This window comes from Pistacia vera, unplaced genomic scaffold (assembly GCF_008641045.1).
Source record: "Pistacia vera cultivar Batoury unplaced genomic scaffold, PisVer_v2 Contig78, whole genome shotgun sequence".
NCBI classification, from domain to species: domain Eukaryota; kingdom Viridiplantae; phylum Streptophyta; class Magnoliopsida; order Sapindales; family Anacardiaceae; genus Pistacia; species Pistacia vera.
Genome location: NW_022196645.1, coordinates 512,951 through 537,187, shown reverse-complemented (window position 1 = coordinate 537,187; position 24,237 = coordinate 512,951). Strand labels below are relative to the sequence as shown.

The 24,237-nt window shown below is 34.3% G+C and overlaps 1 protein-coding gene across 1 annotated transcript; it reads left to right on the top strand.

Moving 5' to 3' along the window:
* LOC116116606 (alpha-L-arabinofuranosidase 1-like) lies at positions 1 to 22,696 on the top strand. The gene is made up of 18 exons (XM_031402671.1): positions 1 to 153; positions 365 to 419; positions 4,498 to 4,700; positions 4,817 to 4,938; positions 5,018 to 5,171; positions 16,846 to 16,915; positions 17,847 to 17,992; positions 18,109 to 18,154; positions 18,241 to 18,293; positions 20,419 to 20,572; positions 21,084 to 21,202; positions 21,304 to 21,375; positions 21,445 to 21,548; positions 21,726 to 21,782; positions 21,867 to 22,065; positions 22,176 to 22,322; positions 22,416 to 22,524; positions 22,644 to 22,696. The coding sequence occupies exons 1-18, from the start codon at positions 1 to 3 to the stop codon at positions 22,652 to 22,654; spliced, it is 1,974 nt and encodes a 657-aa protein (XP_031258531.1). The 3' UTR covers positions 22,655 to 22,696.
* Positions 22,697 to 24,237: the final 1,541 nt, after the last annotated feature.

The following is a 24,237-nucleotide window of genomic DNA, read 5'->3' as shown; positions in this document are numbered from 1 at the left end:
ATGGCTCCCAACAAGGTGAATTGCATTGTTATTTTGCTGTATTTCTTCTGTGGAGCGGCTTCTGTCTCCAACAAAAATCAGAAAGCAGAATTGGTTGTTAATGCTTCTGAACGCAGACCGATTCCTCAAACATTTTTTGGAATATTCTTTGAGGTAGTTTATTGTTAACTTCCACTTCGAGTAATTTTGTTTTAATGTTAACCTTATTATTATTATTATTTTAATCCAATTCATGTTGGTAGGCTTGCACATACACTAACATGCCACTTATAAATGTGGCTACTAAATTTATTAAATGCATAAATGAGAAAAAGTAAGGCAAGGTAAAGTAACTAATAATCCATATTACTGTGTTTTTCTCCAGGAGATCAATCATGCCGGTGCTGGCGGATTGTGGGCAGAGCTTGTGAGCAACAGAGGTCATTCTTTATTCTTCTACTTATGTATTTGATGTTCGGTAGCTTAAGTTACATGGTTGTTGATTTTTAGTGCATAAGAAAAACGAATCAGGGGTTAATTAGTACGCAACAATATTTAATGTTTCCCGCATACCAATTCAAAGCCACAACATATTAATTCAAAGACCCTGGCAAAACTCATTCCATACATTCACAAACACTACAAAACCAATTCCATTCATAAACATAGCCTGCTGTCATAAAAAACATTAATATCTCTCCATTCCAAAACATTTGAAAAAAGAAAAAAAGCTTCAACCACAAAATCCAACTTCTCATTCAAATAGACCGTACAGACATCATGTTGTCATTTGGACTATTGATGGCTCTCCGTCCAACATTAATTCTTCTCAAAAAGCAACTTCAAACTCAAAATCCAACCCTCTCTAGCAAAAAGATTAACTATTTCCCAGGGCAAAAGGATATATTAGTTTTCAGTTTTATGTAAGACTTTGATTATAATTATTGATCAATGTGTAATAAACTAATAATGAATTTTCACCCTCAAATTCTTTATGGGCATCTCCCTTTTCTTCTAAATTATCTTCCTTTTCTTATTCTCTAACTCATGATATTATTTGTCCTATACTTACTAAACTAGAAGATTTATATCTTCGTCAGAAAACATGATATATCAAGAGCTTTGTAACAATGATGCGAAACAAATATTAAGTTTTAAAACAATAATCAAAAGCTTTAACTTAAAATTGTGTATACCTTTGTCCTATGTCCCCTGTAGTCATCTAGAGCTTGGCTTGATAAATATTTCAATTATCAAGCATTACACAACTCAGCCTATTCCATGTATATTAGAATACGAGTAATGCTATGTTTACAACTAAATTATACAACCAGACAAAAAATGAAGGATAGATTAGTCATTTTACATGAGTTTTGTATAATTTTTATTTGATTATATAACTCAATTATAAACAAAACATTATTGTTAGAATACTCATATGTCATATAGACTGACATGATGTTTATCCATTCAAAACCAATTATCTTCATTGTATGTCATAAAACCACACACTCTTAACTTAAAATGGGCTAATCAAACAACTTGAACCTGGCAAACTCATTAAGTTGTTTAAGTAATAATTAATTATTAGAACCATACAGGGGTAGTTGAGTTATTTTCATACCTGAGAGAGCATGGGGTTAAATGAATGGAAATTATATACAATTATATATGTGCTATTTAAGTAAACCTAAATAGCACATGTCACTCTTTTACATATTGCATATATAACTTAGTAAATACTTTATTCAAATCCCATCTACGAGGACTCAGTATTGATGTATTTAAAATGCCACATTGTTACCGATTTAAACATTAAGTCTCTTTAATTAATATGAAAATTCAGGTTTAAAGTCTTAAAGCCAATCATTTTCAAAAATTCATTGGATTTCTAAGGGTTAGAGTGAGTTAATCATATGAAAATATATGACTTATTTTCATCAATTTCCTCACGGGAAAAAGTTTAGGTAACCAACCTACAAGGTACCAAGTGAAACACCCAATGAAAAAACTCAGAAACATCAAATAGGGAAGGAAACACAAATAACCAGAAGCTCAAACACAGATAAAATCTATAGGCACAAAGAAATTAACAGTGAAGGAAAAGAATCAGGGTTCAAAATTCGCGGGAAGAAAAGTTGACAACGAACGAGAATATTTACGCATAAAAGACTCAAATAAACTAGCTTTATAGATCCGACCACTTAGCAAAATTGCCTTGAAAACTACATATGATATTTTAATATTATTAAATATATATCTATAAATTTAAAAAGAGTATATAATTTTAATTTTAATTTATTATAAATAATATTATCTTATAACAATTATTATATCATTATTTAATTTATAATGTAATTATATTCTTTATAATATATAATACATACTATATAAACTAATACAATAAATCAATTATTATTTATTATTAAGTATATATTCATTATGTAGTTTAAAAAAAAAAAAATCATGTTAATATTGAAAATTATGAAAAATATAGAACAATTCTAATACCACTGTTGGATTCATGCAAATCGGACATGGAAATGGTGTATAAATGATGAATAATGTGATGGACATAAGGTAGAACACAAACAATTAAAACATTAACAAGTTAATGTAAGAAAATGATAGAAAATTACCAACTCCTTTGCTTTTAAATAATTGGATCTTGATTCTTGGAGTCTAGATTCTTCAAATGAGATTGAAGAAACTCAAAACGTAATCTACCCAAGTCAAAGATGAGAGAGTCGAGATGAGTGGGAGAGAAAGTAAGAGAGTGATTTTGTTTAAACAACTAAAAATGGTATAACACTTGATTATATACCATGGCCAAAAAATGCAATTTTTAAATTGTTTTTGGAATACCATAAACAATTTAAAATTAACTTGAAAATAAACATTTAGGTTCAGTCCTTGGTTTTATGGTTAATTCTTAATTAGGCCAATTTTTAATTCCATTAAAAGTTATAACCCTTTAGAATAAAGCCAATGTACTTTTGCCCCATTATTGAATCCAATTCAATAATAATAATATTTAAAAATCCTTATTACCCTTGGTTAGTGATAGCTATCCATGGATAATCATTTCTCAATTAATGATGATTACTGATATGTATTACTCTCTCTCCTTGAGCTTGGTTTTATGTGTGACTATTTTAGTTCATTGTGATCTAACTATGGGCCCAATATCGGATTCTGATATATTTCGTTATAACTCCTTATGATCGAAACTCCCACCGATTACGGTAGACGTTAGCAATGTTCCATAACTCTTAAACCATAATGAAGAATAAGCTTCATTAATGAACAATCGTACATACCATGTAGTAAAATCTGTTCGTCATCCAATCTCGATCAAGAATAGATTTATGATATGTCATGGTATGTGATTAGCTATAATAGGTCTTCATCTAAGATTAACTGTCTGTTGGCTGATAAATTTTTAGCTATGCTCTTCATCTTCTTAACATATTCACTAACAGTCAAGTAACCTTTCTGAGTATTTTGTAACAAGTTTTTGAGATGCAGTGCTCTTGCTTTGGAGTCGTTGAGAAATTCATGTTCAAGACTAAGCCAAATAGTCATTGACGACTGACATTTAGAGACATAGCTAAACATGCAATCTGATATCGATGCTAACAGCTAGGTAATAAAAAATTTGTCAATTCTTTTCCAAGCTACATAAGCTAGATTTACTTCTTCATTAGCCCTAATTTCTCCTATTATCGAAGTAATTGCACTTTCAACCTCAATTAAAGGATTTAGGCAAGGAATTAAACCTATCAAGTGGTCCTCCAGCTCATGCGCTCCAACAGCTGACATAACTTGGGATTTCTAGAAATGGTAATTGTCTTTGTAATTGTCTTGTGTCAATTTTGGAGTAATGACTTGGAGACTGAAAGGAAATACAGAAGTAAACGAATTGGAAGAGCTGTGAGTGGATTTCATAGATTGATCGAAATTGGATGAATTTGCCATTGACATTAGCAGATGGCTCTGATATCATGTAAAGAAAAGAGAAGTATCGAGAAGAAGCTAGATCTATGATTTGGGAGAAAAAGAAGAAATTAATATGGAATATTGTAATTACGTTAACTAACTGAATGAACAATCATTATAGAGTACCTTTTTATATAAAAGTAGCAGAAGGTAAAGTAAGAGCAGGTGAAGTCAACTGCTTTAACAATAAACGAAGTGAGCGAAAACGACATCACTTAATATAGAGTACAAAGCAATCCTACAATATTGAAAACTAACAAATTGCTCCACATTCCCCCTTAAAAAAGGCTGTTAATTGCAAATCAATGAAAGTGAGTTACAAAGTTTCATTTCATAATTCTCTGCTTTCTCTCTTTCAATTTCTTAGGTTCCTCTAAATTTCTGAGACATGTTACATGAAATGTCTTTAACAAGCCCATACAATATTAAAACATAAGCTACACAATTTTTTTAAGGATTTATAATTTTACAATTTGTTTGGATATATATGTAAGGCTTTTAATGAGGTGTTTATTTCAGGTTTTGAAGCTGTCAGACAAAACAAATCCTTGAATATTCACCCTTGGTCTATTATCGGGGATGAATCATCCATAATTGTTTCAACTGACCGATCATCATGCTTCAAGCGGAATAAGAATGCACTTCGAATGGAGGTGCTTTGTGATGGTGATACGTGTCTTATTGGAGGAGTTGGTGTCTATAACCCAGGATTCTGGGGAATGGTAAGAAATAGTTTATCTTAATTACACAAAAAACTAGTGAATTTGTCTGTATCCTTATTATTTGAATATTTTGTTTTAAATCTTAATTATTAATTTTTTTCTTCTCTTTCCTGTAGGACATCAAACAAGGGAAGATTTACAAAATTGTCTTTTACCTCCGTTCATTGAGCTCAGTTAATATATCAGTATCTTTAGCGAGCTCAGATGGATTGCGGACGCTGGCCATTACGAATATCATGTGAGCATTATAATTTGCTTTTCTTCCACGAAGATTTTTGTTTATTTATATTTTAGAGTTTAATTTGATTTAATTGCAGTGCTTCCGCTTGTGATGTCTCAAATTGGACAAAGATGGAAACTTTGCTGCAAGCTGAAGAAACAAATCCAAATGCAAGACTTCAACTGAAGACATTGAAAAAGGGGGTAATGTGGATTGATCAAGTCTCAGCCATCCCCTTGGACACATACAAGGTAATTATAAGAAATTCAACAAGAAGTTTTCCTTAAATTTAAGCCCTCCTTGTTTTCTTTTAAATAGCTTTCATTGGGTTATGATGGAGTCAACTATTCGTTGGTTGGAAAAGATTATCTTGGAAAAAATTGTTGACTATAAAAGTCAAGCAAGAGAAGTCTCAAAGATGCTTACAGCTGGTTTCAATTAGTCTCAAATAAAAGAAGGCTGTTTTAGTTAGTCTCAAATGAAAGAAGGCTTGTATGTTGCTGTTTCAGTGTCATTAAAAGAATTTTACAAAATGTCGTTCTTCCTCTGAAATTTGGTTTGCCCTAGAACATGAATTCATCACAGATTCTAAAGCAAGAGCCTTACACATTAAGAATTTACTTCAATCAACACCCAAAGGTAACCTTAGTATAGCAGATTATGTAAAAAAAAAAAAATGAAGGAGATTGCTGAAACTTTATTAGCTAGTGGGTTAATTGTAGACAAAGACTTACTGCAGTATGTATTGGATGGTCTGGGACTCGAATTTGATGTAGTTGTGGTGAATTTGACTTCTAGACTTGAATCAAAAATTGATACCCTCACATTATAGGAAGCACAGTTTCTATTGCAGAAGTATGAACTTAGGCTTGAAAAATTTAATACGGTTGACTTGTACAATTGCTCAGCCAATATAGCTAATGTAGCTCCATTTGGAGGTCTAGTTAATAATGCTATAGGGCATGAAGGTTCAAACAAAAATGGTTTAGCAGCTCGCCATCCTGAAAAGATATATGAGACAGTTTACAATCCTACTCCACTTGCACCTTCTTTGATATCCCTGGGAAATCCACACTATTCTTAATCTTACTCCATGCCTCCCTTACAAAACTATAACCCTTATAGCCAAACAGAGTATCACGCTAGACCTCTAACCTCTAGCGTTGTGCCCTAAGGAAGAGGTAGAGGAAGAAGTACTGGACGAAGCAGACTTATCCTCCAAGTTTGCAACAAAGTTGGACATTCAGCTGTCCAATGCTACCATTGATTCAACTCTGCATATAATGGAACTTTGCAAACCAATATACCTCCTCCACCTCAACAACATGGCTCATATTATGTTGAATCATCTCCTCAACCTCACAATGGAGTTTACTATAATGATGCTTAGTCATCAGCTAGTGTTGAATCATAATTTTTCACAAATCAACAGCAGCATGGAGGAAATCTGTACAGACCATATCACAGTCACGGATTTTCCCCTTTGAACTTCAATTCAAGTTCTGGTATTCTAAATGGTAAAAATAATCCTTTAGGAGGTTTCAGTGTACCAAGTCAACCGTTGTCAAGTCACAATCAGGCACATTTTGCTACTACCAATTTGTATAACAGTGGACAAGTATCATCTGCTCCTGCCTATAACTCTCTTTCACAACAGATTCAACCTACTGTCCTTGTTACATCTCTCACACCAACTGATCCAATGTGGTACATGGATTTAGGGGTAACTGACCACGTCACTTCAGACCTAAATAATCTACATCTCAGTAAGAATTATGATCGGGTGGATCGACTTCAAGTAGGTAGTCGTGAGTTTCTCTCAATTTCTCACACTGGTCATACTTCCCTTTTTAGTAGTTTACACACTAAATGCTTGCATCTTAAAAATAGTCTCTATGTACATAAGATCACTAAAAACCATTTTGGCATCTCTAAATTTACAAAAGATAACAATGTGATTATGGAATTTGATGCTAACTGATGTGTTGTCAAGGGTAAGTCCACAAAAGCTCTTTTACTTTAAGGGGATCTTAACGGAGGACTATATCAACTTAATATATCCTCTGTCAAGCCTCCACCAACTTGTTCTACCTCCTATCACAACATGGCAACTCATACTGCTACTGCTACTGCTACAACCTTGCCCATGTTTGAACAATTTCCTCTAAATTTGTCTAGTCCATCAGTCTTGTTACTAATAAAGCATAGTTGCATATAGTCAATAATGGTCAGTCGTTGCTTGACACTAGTATTGATTCTAGTTCTATGCAATGTACTACTGATACAGCCAATCTTAGTTCTACTAATTAGTGTAATTCTCCTATTGCAAGTAATAATAATTTTTGTCTTTCTACAACTAATACTTGTAATGTTACTTCCAGTAATGTTTGCAAAAGTAATGATTGTAATGCTGATTTTGGTACTTGTTCTTCTTTAAACATTCACCATGGTTATGTTGTTGATGCACGTTAGAATAACTACTTAACCTATCACAAACGATTGGGACATCCCATTCAGCCACTCAAAATAGAATCTTGGCTGCCATACACAAAAACTACTCTTTCTTGAATAACATCTCCGATAGTACTCCTCTTTCTATTTGTGAAGCTTGCTAGTTAGGTAAACTCCATAGAAATATCTTTCCTTTGTCCCAATCTCAAACCAAGGCTCCACTTGAGATAAGACACAGTGATATATGAGGTTCTGCCCCATTTCCTCCAGCCAAAGGTTTAGGTATTACGTACACTTCTTAGACGACTTTAGTAGGTTTCACTTGGCTATTTCCTCTAAAAACCAAAGCTAAAGTCATGTCAATTTTTATAAAATTTCACCATCTTGCTGAAAGGCATTTTGAATGCAAGTTAAAATGCTTACATTCGGATCAAGGAGGAGAATATAAAGCTCTTCTTCCATACATAAGTGATCAAGGCATTCAATTTAGATATTCTTGTTCCCATGTCCACCAATAAAATGGTAGAAGTGAGAGGAAACATAGCCACATTATGGGGACTGGTCTTACTCTCTTAGCCCATGCATCTATGCCCTTACATTATTGGTGGCTTACATTTGAGACAGCAGTCTTCCTCATTAATTGAATGCCCACTGCCACTATTTGCAATATATCACCTTACTAAAAATTGTTCAATGCATTTCCAACTTATGATAGTTTGAAAGTTTTTGGCTGTTCATGTTTTCCATATCTTAGGCCTTGTCAAAAGCATAAATTTGATTTTCATTCTATCAAGTATGTCTTCGTTGGGTATAGTCTTGTTTACAAAATTTATAAGTGTTTAAAACCTGATGGAAAAATTTCATTACACCTAATGTTCAATTTGATGAGTGCAGTTTCCCTTTTGCTGATGGTAGCTTTAATACATCCTCTAATTCTTTACTCAACCAAACAACACTACCTAACCATTCAAGCTCACATTGTCAATCTTTTCCTTTTGTTTTTCTTCAACAACCTCCTTTAACTGCTGATATTGGTCCTACTGATACTGGTCCCTCTGGAGTAAATTGCTCATTTGAAAATGGTCCTCTTAATACTACAACAGTTGGTCTCAATTCTGCCTCACCAACTTTACCTAATCAAACTTTGCACTCCTCACAAACTGAACCATATTTACCTCATACTAAACCAATTACAACTTCTCAAACTTCACATCCCATACCAAATATCACCCCAACTCTCTCCAATACACCCATTCCATGTAGTTCTCAACAACCCTTAAGTTCTCCTCTACATACCAACACTTCTCCCCCCGCCGCGTCCCTTAAAGTTGATCTTACCTTACCTAATTCATCACATTTCCCATCCTCTACTAATCCCGTTACAACGTCCTCATAATTTCTAGCCTTGAATCTTGAAGTGGATCTTACCTCCTCACAATTTCCCGAAGATGACAGAGTATTGAAGTCTGAAGTAACCAATGTTCACCCTATGGTAACAAGGGCCAAAGCAGCTCATCTTCGCAACGGTCATAGTTTTGAAGACCTTTTTCATTTTCAGGATCTATATACTGCCCTCTTTATCTTTGGAAGTGATGAAGTTGAACCTGAAACCAACCTCCATTGGTGAAGCTCTCACTAGTGCCAATTGGAAGGTAGCCATGCAAAGTGAATTGGATGCTCTTGTCAAGAACCAAACATAGACCCTGGTTGCATCCTCTCCTCACATGAATGTAGTTGGGAACAAATGGGTTTTTCATACAAAATTTAATACTGATGGCTCATTACAGAAGTATAAGATTAGACTTGTTGCCAAGGGTTTTCAACAAACCCTTGGCCTTAGTTACTTTGAGACGTTAGTATCGTCACCAAACCTTCAACTATAAGGACAATTCTCACTCTAGGCATGACACATAATTGGGATATTCAGCAAATAGACGTTAATGATGATTTTCTCAATGGTGTCCTCACTGAAACAATGTACATGAAACAACCACCTGGTTTTGAAGATCCTTCACAACCTACTACTGTATGTAAATTGAATAAAGCCCTATATGGCCTTAAACAAGCTCTGAGAGCTTGGTTTGACAAACTTAAGGCTGTACTTCAACTTAAAGGTTTCACCAATTCAGTTTCAGATTCTAGTATGTGTGAAGTTTTGAATATTTTGTGTGTATAGTATTATTACAATTGAGAGAATATTTATACAGCCTAAAAGGAAGAGAGAAATCTACTCCTATAAATATACAATCAGCTAATTCTAGAAAAAACAAAATTAGGATCTCCTATTTCTAGAAAGAATAAATATACATGATATTTGGTATTAATACCAAACTGATTCCCTATCTACAGCTATGGTCAAATTCCTAATTTAGGAAATAAATCCGCACTCCCCCTCAAGCTGGGTTGTGTATATCAAACATCCCAAGCTTGCACATTAATTCTTTAAAACCGGTTCTTGGAGAGCTTTGGTGAGGATGTTAGCTGTTTGAAACCTTGATGGCGTAATTTTCTCAGTGATGAAGTGTCTATCTATCTCAATATGCTTAGTCCTGTCGTGATGAACATCATTTTTTACAATACTAATGGCAGCCTGGTTGTCACAAAACATCTGTATAGACTCTTCCGTAAATACTCCAAGTTCACCAAGTAACTTTTTCAGCCAAATTCCTTCACAAATGCCAAGAGCCAAAGCTCTAAATTCTGCTTCAACTGAACTTCTAGAAACAACTGACTGTTTCTTACTCCTCCATGTTACCAGATTACCCCAAACATAAGAACAGTAACCTGAAGTACTCCTTCTATCTGTTACGTCTCCTACCCAGTCTGCATCTGTGTAGACTTTTATTTCTCTATTATCACTTTTCTTGAATAAAAGACCTTTTCCAGGAGTCATCTTGAGGTATCTAAGGATTCTAGTAACAACTTCCATGTGTTCTTCAGTTGGATTATTCATGTATTGACTGACCACACTAATAGGAAAACCAATATCAGGTCTAGTGTGAGATAGATAAATAAGGCGTCCAACTAGCCTTTGATATCTCCCCTTGTCCACAGGTGTCTTATCTATCCCTGAGCCAATTTTCTTGTTAGAGTCAATTGGAGTTGAGGCCGGTTTGCACCCAAGCATACCTGTTTCTTTGAGTAAGTCTAGAACATACTTACGTTGAGAAATAAATATGCCACGTCTTGATCGTGCAATTTCCATGCCAAGAAAACATCTGAGATACCCAAGATCTTTAATCTCAAATTCCTTTGATAAGAAACTCTTCAATCTTGCCAGTTCCTCCTTGTAATCGCCTGTTAGTATTATATCATCAACATAAACAATTAGGATAGCTATCCTTTTATCTGATGAGAGTTTGACAAACAATGTGTGATCTGCCTGACACTGAGTATAGCCTTTCTGAATGATTGATTTAGTGAATTTACCAAACCATGCCCAAGGAGATTGCTTAAGGCCATATAGAGATTTTTTGAGTCTGCATACTTTGTCCTGGTTGAATGAATTCTCGAAGTCTGGTGGAATATCCATATAGACTTCTTCTTCAAGATCACCATTCAAGAAATCATTCTTAACATCTAGTTGGTGCAGTGGCCAGTCCATATTTGCAGCAAGGGAGAATAGAACACGGATGGTGTTGAGTTTAGCAACTGGTGCAAAGGTCTTTTGATAATCTATCCTGTCAGACTGAGTGAAACCCCTAGCAACCAGGCGAGCTTTAAACCTCTCAATGCTACCATCTTCTTTATGTTTAATGGTAAATACCCACTTGCATCCCACAGGTCTCTTCCCAATTGGTAATTTTGTAATTGTCCAAGTACCATTCTTTACCAAAGCGTTGATCTCATCTTGTATAGCCTTTTTCCAATCAGGATCAATTAACGCCTCTTGGATTGCATGAGGAATATGTATATTATCAATCACAGAAACAAATGCCTGATATGATGGAGATAAGATTTTATAGGACACAAAGTTGCCAATAAGATGTTTAGTACAAGCACGAACTCCCTTTCTCAAAGCAATAGGCAGATTTGAATCATCATTTATATGAGTAATATTATCATGACTATGATTACTCAAACCTGAATGTATTTCTGGAGGATGTGGATCCAGTTCCGATTCATGGTGGTCCTCGAGATGTGTACTGTCCTTTATTTCTTTATTAGATTTTTTCCTTCTTTGGTAGACATGAAGCTCTTTAGGTTCTTGTTGAGGATCATCAGTTATAGATGGCCCATAAGTTGTTTCAAATTGATTTTCTATGACTTGGAAAATAGATGGACTAGATGGACTTTGATTTTCTATGACTTGGGAAGTAGATGGACCGATCAGCTATGGATTAGCAGTTGGAACAATAGGTGGAGGTGGAGTATGGGTACTCGGAATAAAATCCCAAAGATGAGATTCACTCACACTCTCCCCCTGAATCTAAGGTTTGTAGTAAGCATGATTTTCAAAAAAGGTGACATCCATAGAGTTATAGGTTTTTCGAGTAGTAGGAGAATAGCACTTATAACCCTTTTGATGAGATGAATAACCAACAAAGATGCATTTGATAGATTTAGGGTCTAACTTACTACGATGTTGGGAATAGAGATGGACAAAAGCGGTGCAGTCAAAAACCTTAGGATCAATAAAACTAATGAACCTGGTATGAGGGAATAATTGCAAGAGAGTTTGACAAGGAGTTTGAAATTTGAGGACTTTAGATGGCATCCTATTGATTAGATAGGCAGCAGTAAGAAGAGCATCACCCCAGAAAAATTTGGGAACGTGAGTGGCAAACATGAGAGATCGAGCAACTTCAAGAAGATGTCGATTTTTGCGTTCAGCAACTCCATTTTGTTGAGGAGTGTCAACACAAGAACTTAAGTGAATGATGCCCTGTTGGATGAGATAGGGACTAAGAACAGAATTGAAAAAGTCTTTGGCATTATCAGTTTTGAGAATTTGAATCCGAGTTTGAAACTGAGTTTGAATCATAGAATGAAAATTCTGAAAAATCTCACTCACTTCAGATTTATTTTTCATAAGAAACACCCAAGTTAATCTAGTGTGATCATCAATAAACGATATAAACCATCTTTTTCCAGTTAAAGTGTTAACACTTGAGGGTCCCCATACATCACTATGAATCAATGAGAATGGTTTGGATGGTTTATATGTTAATCTAGAGTAACTATTGCGAGCGTGTTTTGCAAACTGACAGATTTCACAACAAAAAGAGTTTGGATTTTTATTAATAAATAAAGAAGGAAACATTTTTGACAAATACAAAAAATTCGGATGACCAAGACGATAGTGCCATAACATAATATCACTATTCTTATTAGAATGGGAAATGGACTGATTATTCAAAGAAAACAAACTGAACTTTTGAGCTGTGCTAGCGGATAGAGTTTCATCTTGTAGAATATAAAGACCAGAACACATCTCAGCACTGCCAATCCTCTTCCCCGAATCCAAGTCCTGAAATACACAAAGATTTGGGAAAAATTTAGTCACACAATGGAGGTCACGAGTAAATTTACTAATAGAAAGTAAATTACAGTCCAACTTAGGCACATAGAGTACAGATGTGAGAGTTAGGTCCTTATTTATTATGACTGAACCCGAACCCTCCACCTTAGAAAGTGTTCCATCTGCAATTTTAACTGTATGATTCCCTGTACTCGTGTTATACTCAGAAAGAATAGATGCATCTCCGGTCATATGACCTAAAGCGCCAAAGTCAAGAATCCAATATATAGTAGTTCTTTTATTGACAAAAAAGGCTACTGATTTATTACCTCTCATGGCCAACATCCCAGTACCCTGAGTAGTTGGCTGAGTAGAGTTGGATGACTGACTTAGAAGTTTCTGAAGAGCCTCAAGCTGAGCTTTAGTGAAAGGAGTTGACTCAGATGTATCATTTTTTCCTTCAGCAGTAGGACTAGCAATCACAGCAATATTCCCATGACTCTCCCGATCACCCCACGACTTTAGTTTCCAATTTGGAGGCTTTCCATGGACTTTCCAGCATGTCTCTTTGTAGTGTCCAGGTTTTCGGCAATGGTCACACCAATGGTGTCCCTTGTTTTGACGATTATTAGGATTGGCGCCATGAGACTATCCTCGGGCAGCAAAGGCAGATGATTCCCTATCTGATGATAGAGTTGGAGAGCCCATCATAACCTTTTTTCTGCTTTCTTCAAGACGAACTTCAGAGAATGCTTCTTTGACCTTAGGAAGGGGCTTGGTGCTCATGATTCGGCTCCGAACTGCATCAAGATTTTTGTTGAGGCCATGAAGAAATTTAAAGGTTTTCTTTTTCTCCACAGTAGTACGGTATAGAGTAGTATCATCGGTGCACTTCTAAGCATATTCTTCGAACAGATCCAGTTACTACCAATAGTGTGTGAGAGTGTTGAAGTATTGAGTGACAGAGGTATCATCTTGGCGGAGATCATACAAGGCAGCTTCAATAGCAAACAGTTCTGAGGTATTTTCAGAACTTGAATAGGAGTCTTTGATAACATCCCACAATTCCTTTGCAGTGGCATATAAAAGAAATTTTTCTCCTATATCATTATTCATAGAACTTATCATCCATGATTTAATCATATGATTATCGGCTTTCCAAGTTTTGTACATAGGGTCATCTTGTTTTGGAGCAGAAATTTCACCAATGAGATATTCCTCCTTGCCTTTTCCACCAATATACATCACCACAGATTGGGACCATTGGAGATAGTTGTGTCCATTGAATTTGTGGCTGGTAACTAGGGAGACAACTTCATTACCGTGAGAGAGAGCTGGAGCAGAAAGGGATTGATCTGATAAGGACGTCTTGGAGGTTACCTCTGAAATGGAGCTATCTTTTTCGGCAGCCATGGCAGACAAGGATGGACACATGGAGAAGAAAAGAAAAAAAATAAGGAAGACCTAGGAGGAACCCTGATCTGATACCATGTGAAGTTTTGAATATTTTGTGTGTATCGTATTATTACAATTGAGAGAATATTTATACAGCCTAGAAGGAAGAAAGAAATCTACTCCTATAAATATACAATCAGCTAATTCTAGAAAAAACAAAATTAGGATCTCCTATTTCTAGAAAGAATAAATATACATGATATTTGGTATTAATACCAAACTGATTCCCTATCTACAGCTATGGTCAAATTCCTAATTTAGGAAATAAATCCACAGTATGTTCACTCTCAAGCAACCTTCTAGTTTGATTTATGTTCTAGTCTATATAGATGACATTTTGATTACTGGATTAGATACTGATTTTATTGCTCAGCTAATGACTGATTTGAATGCTCATTTTGCCTTGAAAACTCTTGGTTCACTCAAATATTTCTTGGGTTTAGAAGCTACAAGGACTACCACTGGAATTCACCTCAAGCAAGCCAAGTAGGCACTAGATCTTTTAGTTAAAACAAGAATGATGGAAGCAAATGCTTGTGCCTCTCCTATGGTTGTCGATACCAAGTTATATTCTCTTGATAGTGATATATTTTCTAATCCAAGTCTTTATAGGAGCATTATAGGTGCATTGCAATATCCGACTCTTACCAGGCCTGATATCAATTTCATTGTCAATCGGCTAAGTCAGTTTCTCCAAGCTCCAACAGAGCTCCAATGGCAAGCTTGTAAAAGGGTGCTCAGATACATTAAGGGTACCACTCACTATGGTTTACAATTCAAACCAACATGATTTTTAAATGTAGAATGTTACTCAGATGCCAATTGGGGAAGCAATCTAGAAGATAGGCGGTCCACTAGCGTCTACTGTGTCTATTTAGGACCAAACTTAATACAGTAGAGCTCTCAAAAACAGAAGGTTGTTGCGCTTTCTTCCATGGAGGCAGAATATAGAGCATTGGTTAACACTACCACTAAAGTTGCATGGTTGTAGAGCATGTTTTCTGAACTTGGCCCAACTTTTCACACCATTCCTATTATATGGTGTGATAATGTTAGTGCAGCAACATTAACCTCCAATCATGTGTTCCATGCCCAGACAAAACACATAGAAATTAATGCTCATTATATTAGAGATCAAGTTCTAGCTAAGAAGGTTGTAATTCAGTATGTTCCATCCAAGCTTCAAATAGCTAATCTTCTCACCAAAGCTCTTTCATCTGCTCAATTTAATGAATTAAGACAGAAGTTGAATGTTGTTAGTCTTGACAAATGAAGTGCTGCTGTGTGAGATAAAGCAGAAGCTGAATGTTGTTAGTCTTGACAAATTAAGTGTTGCTGCGTGAGATGAAGTATGGTTTTTTGTTGCAGTATTGCCATTATTCTATTTTTGCTTTTGCTAAGCTGAGTTTGTGTAGGTTCTTCAACCAAGTTGTCATTGTTCTGCTTTGTTCTATTGCACTGAATTTGTGTAGATTTTTAGCCAAGTTGCAAATTTCGTTGAATTTGTGCAGAGTTTTAGCCAAGTTATCATTGCTTAGATTTTTCTTTTTGAACTGAGTATTGTGCAGATTCATTGCTCTGATTTTTAGCTACTGTCTCTAAAGTGCTGCACAGCATCAGACCTGCTTCTTTTTTTTTACTGTACTAAGTGTGTGCAGGTTCTTTACACAAGAGGTTTGCTATTATGATATTTTTCTTTTGTCAAGTTGTTCTTCTGAACTTCTGTTTAAGAATAAGCATACTGAACACAAAAGAGCTCTCTTCAATTCCAAGGGGCTTAATCTGAGGGAGCATGTTGTGTTAAAATAAATGTTTGGTTCTCCTGATTTACAAGGGGATCGGTTTGAGGGAGCATGTTGTGTTGAAAAATGATTTGGTGCTCCTAGATTACAAGGGGTTCAATTTGAGGGAGCATGTTGTGTTGAAAACACTTGGCCAAACAAACCCTACAGCTCAGTTTGAGGAAGAGTGTTGACTATAAAAGTCAAGTAAGAGAAGTCTCAAAGATGCTTACTACCGGTTTCAGTTGGTCTCAAATGGAAGAAGGGTGTTTCAGTTAGTCTCAAATGAAAGAAGGCTTGGACGCTACCGTTTCAGTTTCATTAAAAGAACCTTACAAAATGTCACCGTTTAGCTTGTCTTTGTCTTGTAAAACAATAAGCAAAAGCTATTGTTCACCATCTCTATCTAAAACCAAATGCTTGCACTGACTTTGCAGTTAGTTAGTTAATGAAAACAGATTCAGTTTTCCAATCGTAACTACTCTAGATTTTTCTCCCAATTTTGTTTCAATAGCTTGTTCTTCACAAAAATAAGATAGTTTTTTTTTTTTTTTTGGTGTGTCATTCCTTCATGGAGTTCCTTATTTTTATAATAAGAAACTATTGTCTCAAAATGAACTTCTAGTTTGTCTTTGGAAGCTGAATGATAAATGTAAACTTTGCATGTAATGGTTTTTCTTTTGTTTGAACATAATTTTTCAATGCATTTCTTCTTAGTACTTAGTAACTAGTAATTACCTTCCCCATGTATCTAAGACTTTCTGTATCTTGTCGCAGGGGCATGGCTTTAGAAATGATCTTTTTGAAATGATTGCAAATATCAAACCTCGATTCCTGAGATTTCCAGGTATATAAATAGTTATTGGTGTAGATACTTCTTTCCTTAAGTGAAGTTGTTTCATGTTAAATTATCACAATAGAAAATCTTGTCTTTCATTTTGATGTTTCGATTGATATTGTGTTTCTTAGATTAATATTTGGAGTTGCCTTAAAAACTGTATTTTAATTCAACTTGTTTTCTATTAATGCCTCTATGCTATCTTTTTATATTAAGTTGTTATCTATTAATGCCTTTATTTAAACAAATATATAACTCATTCGTCTTTGAGTGGGTTCATAACCTTTTTTCAAATGGTTTTCTTAAATAAAAGTTTTAGTGGTTCTTGTAATGGATAAAAGGTTGAATATCATTGTTCAATTTGTAAGAGTTCCTTCTAAATATAAATTGCTTGCACTACACTTTATTAATTGATCTTTAATGTAGTAAGGTATAAAATTTTAAATTTTAAATTTGTCATTTAATAAAACAAATGCTGATAACTTGAAACAAACGTAAACGAATGTGAAGGAGTACTATTCTTGTGGTTAGACTTGTTCATTTCTATTTTCTCTTTTGTGAAAAAGGGGAACGTTGGCTGGGTTGTCACGTGAAATAGAATTTCAACTCTTGAGACAAATTTAATCCTTTGATATCTTAAGGGATTGGACATTTTTAACATGCTTATCTGGTTCTATGCCTTAAGGATAGCAATTGTGTCAAAATTTTGTAATATGATGTTTCATTTATATACTAAATTAGCTTTGGCTTGACTCTTGTCCAGTAAGCAAATATAAAAATTTCTAGAGTTCACCGCATATTTCCTTTGATTTTCTTTATCGAATCACTGCTCCTTACCTATCTTAATCTCATTATTTTGTGTTCAGTAACTGTAGTAATATTTAATGCTCAAAATTCAAATATGAATGGTGCGTATTATTTTCTTATTATGTTACATCAGGTGGCAATTTTGTTGGAGGAACTCTTTTAAGAAATGCCTTTCGTTGGAAAGACACTGTTGGACCTTGGGAGGAGAGACCTGGGCATTTTAATGATGCATGGAACTATTGGACTGATGATGGACTTGGATATTTTGAGTTTCTTCAAGTAAGTATTTGTGTCTTATTTGGAGGAGAAATTTTATTTTCGTTCTTAATACTTCAAAGAATTTCACTTATACTCCTTTATGTAGATAAGTGAAAGTTTAATTCTTGTTTATGCAGCTATCAGAAGATCTTGGTGCATTGCCGATATGGGTGTTTAATAATGGTAATGATGCATATACTTTCTTTTTTCCTCTAATTGGCCTCAGCGGTTGATTTATTTTTTACTTTTATGTATTATAAATTTTGCAGGAATGAGCAATTTGGGTCGAGAAAAAGCTTCCAATGTTTCAGTTTTTGTGCAAGTATGTTTTCAATACTGTTGCCTTGATTGTTTGTATGATCATTGGTCCAATCAAATATACTTTAGTTCAAATGCTACAAATACAATTGCAGTTGATGTGATCCCATATAGCTTTATTTCTTTTTGTTATTATAAGATAACAAATAAGTAATAACAAATTTTGTTTGTTTGTTGACTCCATATCTAATTAGTGATTAATCAATAAACTTAGTTTTTGTTATGTAAGTGCCAGTTTTCATTTTTTATAGAGACAAAAACCAAATGAATTTCCATGTATCCCGTGAATTGGTGCCAGTTTTTCTTTCTTGGGGTTTTGTGATATGATATTTATTGAAAAGAACTAGTGATCGATGTTCGAATCCTAACAACTATATATCTTGAGTTACTGCATTTTTTATTTTTATTGAACCCATATTTTACTACCAATCAATAAACTAAGTTTGTATTATGCAAGTTCTAGTTTTTATTTTTGATGGAGACAAAAACCAAATTGACTTCTATATACCCCATATGAGTTGGTGTGTGTTTAGTTATAACATTCATATTTTTCTTTCTTGGGGATTTCTGATCTTACATTAATTTAAAAGAATTATTGATGTTTGGACCTTATCAACTTTATTGATCTATAGTTGCTTCATGTTTCCATGATTGAAAGCTTTTCATCACGTTTTTCCCCCATCAAGGAAAGAGGGCTTTTGTAGTAATGCGTTGATCTTGGGTTGCTTCATTGTTCAAGTCTAAATGTAGAATTAAGGGTCTCAAGTGTGACTTAAATTTTGCATACGTCCTTTTACAATTTATTTGAGATATTGGAAATAAGCTCAAAATATATATGTGTTGGGGATTGGTTAACACACTTCGGTGTTTAAGTACCTATTTTAATGTGCAGCGGAATATTACCAAGTTGATTAAGAGATTCCAGTTTTTAACCACAACAAACATAAGTGCAGAAAGTAAAGAATACACCCATATACATGGTTCGGCTAAATCCATATTTAGCCTACATCCATGTGACCTTATCCAGATTGAAGCAATCCACTAAGTCAAAAACACATTACAAGATATAGTTCAAAGTTGATCTAAGTTACAGTAAAAAGAACTCCCTGTTCAATTTTACGCTTAGCACCACACTCTGAATCCTTAACATGTAGCAACTCCTTGGAGCTTCTTCTGATTGGGAACAACACCCAAAAACAACCTATAAACCACCAAGCTTCAAGCACCAACGCCACACACCAGCATCAGCAAAAGAACCACATTGCAACAGTCATCAAGTCTACGTTTGATATGGTGAGGTTTTTTGGCACAATAATGGAAAAGGAATCTTGAACTTTAAGAGAAAGAATACTCTAAAAATTTCAGAGTACAATGAAATAAAAGACCAAAAGGTTAGATTCATTTACGGAAGAAAGAGTATTATATAATGAAGGATTTCTTAGTTAACCATATAGTGCTACATTAGCCAACAAGGGCTGAACCATGTTTGTCCAAATAAGGAAAGTATTCATTTTTTTTTGGTTTGGACCACAAAACAAATCGGGAAAGATAACTTTATTCCCTAGGACCACTTAAGGATATTATGACACATGTAAAAGGTCCTAAATTTCAAGAGACAAAAATAAACAATATCTTTTTCACTTTATCAGACATGCAACTCATGTTGGGTTGTAAAATATCTAAAGCGAGAGTGTAAGCACAGACTATTGCGCACACACACTCGAAATGAAACAAGTCAAGACACAAGTCTTACAAACAGTGTGCACTAAGAATTGATGTGCACATACACAATAGATGAAACAAGCCAAATAAAAGGATTGATAGCTAGTGTGCATACATAACTGTTGTGCACACACAAAACTCATAAGTTTGACAAAAATGAATATTCTACAATATGAAATACTAAAGAGTCTTTTTTTAAGTATAAAAACTATTTAATATATTTTCTCTCTAATTTCAACTTGATATGAGTAATTGATTATAGTAGCACCTCTCATGTGATATAGATTACTTTTTGTTTATGTTGTTCAACTAAACTTAACCTCATAAATTTTTTCCAAAGCTGATAATTTTTTGATTGAAGGGATATATATACATATATTAGTGTGTGTTGTTTGTTTCAAGTACAGGAAGCCCTTGATGGCATTGAGTTTGCTATAGGTGACTCAAGCTCTAAATGGGGGTCTGTACGAGCTGCAATGAGACACCCTAAACCTTTTGACTTAAGATATGTTGCTGTTGGAAATGAAGAATGCTACTCTTCGGAAAAAAGTGCTTATAAAGGTTTGCATCTTTTTCTAACTCAATTCTTTTATTTTCGTTTATTTATACTCTTCCGAGTCACTTAATTTCAAGTCATTAAATGATTAGAAATTGCACCATGATAATGGTAATTGAACTAAATTTTTACTATATGAAAGAGCTTCTATCTATGATCGAATAATTATAGATATCTATTGAGAAGGAATGTGATTTGCTAGTAAATTCTTAATAATCTAAGGGTCATTCATTTGATATTTAACTCTCATCTATGAATTTAAACTTTGAAGTTAAATATATGCTTATTAAACTTTGTCATGAGTCGTGATGTCTATTCATTAATGATCTCTTCTAAATTTCCAGGATTATTTGTCTTTGATTAGTTCTTATATGATTTAATAAATTCTTAAACAATTTCTAGTGGCATTTTTAATAATTCTTAAACTCTAATGCTTGGCCAAAAGAGTTTAGAAATGTTACCTTGCTCTTTTAGATTTATAGATATATTATACTCACCTTTTTTTTTAATGACCAGAGAACTACCTCAAGTTCTACAATGTGATAAAACGTTATTATCCAGGCATTAGAGTAATCTCTAACTGTGACGGGTCTGTGGATCAACTGGATCATCCAACTGATTTATATGACTTTCATGTAAAATCCTTGGTGCAACTCTGGTATATTAATAGATAAAATGTTTTCATTTGTTCTTGCAATGAAAGTAACATTGTTTTTATTCTCTTATTCTTAAATAGCTTTATGCAAATGCCAGTGACTTATTTTCTAACGTTCATCACTTTGAACATACATCACGTAATGGTCCAAAGGTATGCACCTCTCTATGATTAATAGTTCTTGTTTTGATTTAGACCTGGGAATCATAGGTTATTGTGCAGGTATTTGTTAGTGAATATGCTGTGTATCGAGAAGATGCTGGCACGGGAAGTCTTTTAGCAGCACTAGGGGAAGCTGGATTCCTCATTGGCCTGGAAAGGAACAGGTTTGCCAATGTCCATAAAAATCCAAGTGGTTATCTTCTGTTTGGTTAAACGAATGTTTAAGTAATACATCACACAAATTTCACTATTCTTTCTAGCTCCAATTTGACCACAATCAAAGTACGTAATCTTTCACTAAAATGATGGTAAACTACTAATTATAACTTTATTTGTTGCAGTGATGTTGTTGAAATGGTATGCTATGCACCACTATTTGTGAATGTACATGATAGGAGGTAATTTCACCATCTTTTGAATTTATAAAGTCTAGTTATCTTTATTTACAGTTTATTCTAACATTAGAAAATTTTTTCTTCTAGTTGGAGTCCAAGTGCAATTGTCTTCAACTCCTATCAAACATATGGAACTCCTAGCTACTGGTTGCAACATTTTTTTTCAAATGCAAGTGGTGCAATGCTTCTTAATGCAACCCTCCTTACAAATTCTTCAACTTCAATCCTTGCATCTGCAATAGCTTGGCAAAATTCAGTTGACGGCAGATGCTTTTTGAAAGTAAAGGTATTTCCTATTGCATTAATCCGACCTACTCTTGAAAGGAGTTATTTTGTTTATATAGATCTTCTAGCTTGCTAACCATTTGTAAATTTGTTACTACGACGCATGTGCAGGTTGTGAATTTTGGGAGCATTCAAGTAAAAATGAAGATATCCGTGTATGGGTTAGGGTCAAATTTGATAAACGCATCAAGATCAATTAAGACTATACTCACGTCTAACAATGTAATGGATGAGAATTCGTTCAAGGAGCCAAACAAGGTATAAATCTTCTCTCATTCATTAATATTCTTGGAGGTTTAGGACTTTTTTTCTATAAGCTCAATTGATTTGTTTTTAACTCTGGATATGTAGGTGGTGCCAAGAAGTAGTCCACTTGAAAATGCCGGCAAAAATATGGAAGTTGTAGTATCTCCGCACTCAATCACTTCTTATGATTTGATGTTGGATAATGAATGCCCAGGTAATCTTGATATTTTTACATCATGACAGAGTTTGAATAATTAGTTTATACATGTAGCATTATTGTTTTTGAATAATAACGATTTAAGTTGTGATTTAGTTCAAATTTATGATTGATAGGGCTTGTGTAGCAGCACATGTGAGTTTGGGATTTTAGCTATTTAATATGGTAAGTAAAGTTTTTGCATTATATGTTTGGTTTATCGTATAAGTGAATATATATATGAAAACAACATCAGATTTAATTGTTTTACAATTCCAAAGAAACAATTAAGCAAGACCGTAAACTCATTACCATTTAGGTAAAATAAATCTGATATTGTTACCTTATATGCGTTCACATGCATGATTTTATTGTAACAATTAAATTTGATATTGTTAGAACTTTTAAAGCCAATTCTATCTTGGGTTCATTTATTAATTTACCATTTTATTATAATATTAATGTGATTGATATTTTTAATGTTAATGTATATATGGTAACGTTTTATTTGATTGTTGAATGGAGTAAAATGGTAATGAAATTGACATTTCTAGCAAATGTTACTATATTATATATTATGTAACGCCCCACTTGAGGTACGTTGTTATTGTTTCCTCTTTCGCCCTCATTTGAGTTGTTTTTGGTAATATTGTTTGATTTTCATTAGTATGAGTGTTGTGTGGATTAATTGCCTTGAAATGGGTTAAAAATGGAAAGTGTAGTATGCCGAGCTTCGCCGGGGCGAAGAAGAATCTCCCCGCGGCGAAGATGTGTTGAAACCACCGGAAACTCTCTGGACGGTTTCGCCGCGGCGACATAAGTTTCTTCGCCGCGGCGACGGGCCGATTTTCATGTTGTTGAGTTTTAGACATTTCTTCCCTAAGGGCAATTTACCTTTCTACCCCTAATTAGCAGAAAAGTGGGGATTTATTGTAAGGATTTTTCATGGGAATGTGTTGATATGGGGGTGAGCTTGTAATGAATCAAAGGATATAGATGGAATTCTCAAGAAGAGTAAGGGCAAAATGGGAATGATTGTGTTATATTTCATTAAAAGAATTAGAATCAAAGAAACCCCTCATTTCTTCTTCTCAAACGCAACTCTCCATCTTCACTCCTCTCAACTTCTCTTTTCTTTTGATCAAGGATTTCCAAGGGATTTTTGAAGTGATTTGAGGTAGAAAAGCAACCTAAGGCTTCCTAAGGTAAGGATTCCTTCTTAAGTTGTGTGATTGGTGAGTTTTGGTTATATTGGAGTTTGAGAGTTTTTATTCTTTTGGTTAAGAGTAGAGAAGAAGGTCAATCAAGTGAAAGGAGGAATTTGTGAAGTCTCTCCATAACAAGTAAGTAAACCCAACCCAAGTTGAGATTCATGAAATTTCTTGATTAGGGTTTTGATAGAATGATGTATGTATGTGATGTGCATGTAATATGCCATGTATGGAGTGTTAAATGGAGATTTCTATGCTTTGTGAATGTTAATACCTTGCAAATATAGAAATGGGTTGTTGGGTTGACAAGGTAGTTAGATGGATTTGAAGGGGTGTTATGAAACCCTTTTTGGAAGTGTCTTGTTTGACAGGTTTTCATGGCTTTGGAAGGGGTTTTTCCTCATTTTGGATGGTTAAAAAGTTTTAGAATCATGGCTATAATAGAGTTTTTATAGGGCACATGAGTTGTTTGATGAAATGCCTAATAGAGGTTTAAGTGTGAGTAATGAACCTTAATTCT

Coding starts and splice junctions, on each gene's coding strand:
- LOC116116606 (XM_031402671.1), top strand. CDS start 1: ATGGCTCCCAACAAGGTGAATTGCATTGTTATTTTGCTGTATTTCTTC. Junction 4,939..5,017: donor CTGGCCATTACGAATATCAT/GTGAGCATTATA, acceptor ATTTAATTGCAG/TGCTTCCGCTTGTGATGTCT. Junction 20,573..21,083: donor GGAAAAAAGTGCTTATAAAG/GTTTGCATCTTT, acceptor TTTAATGACCAG/AGAACTACCTCAAGTTCTAC.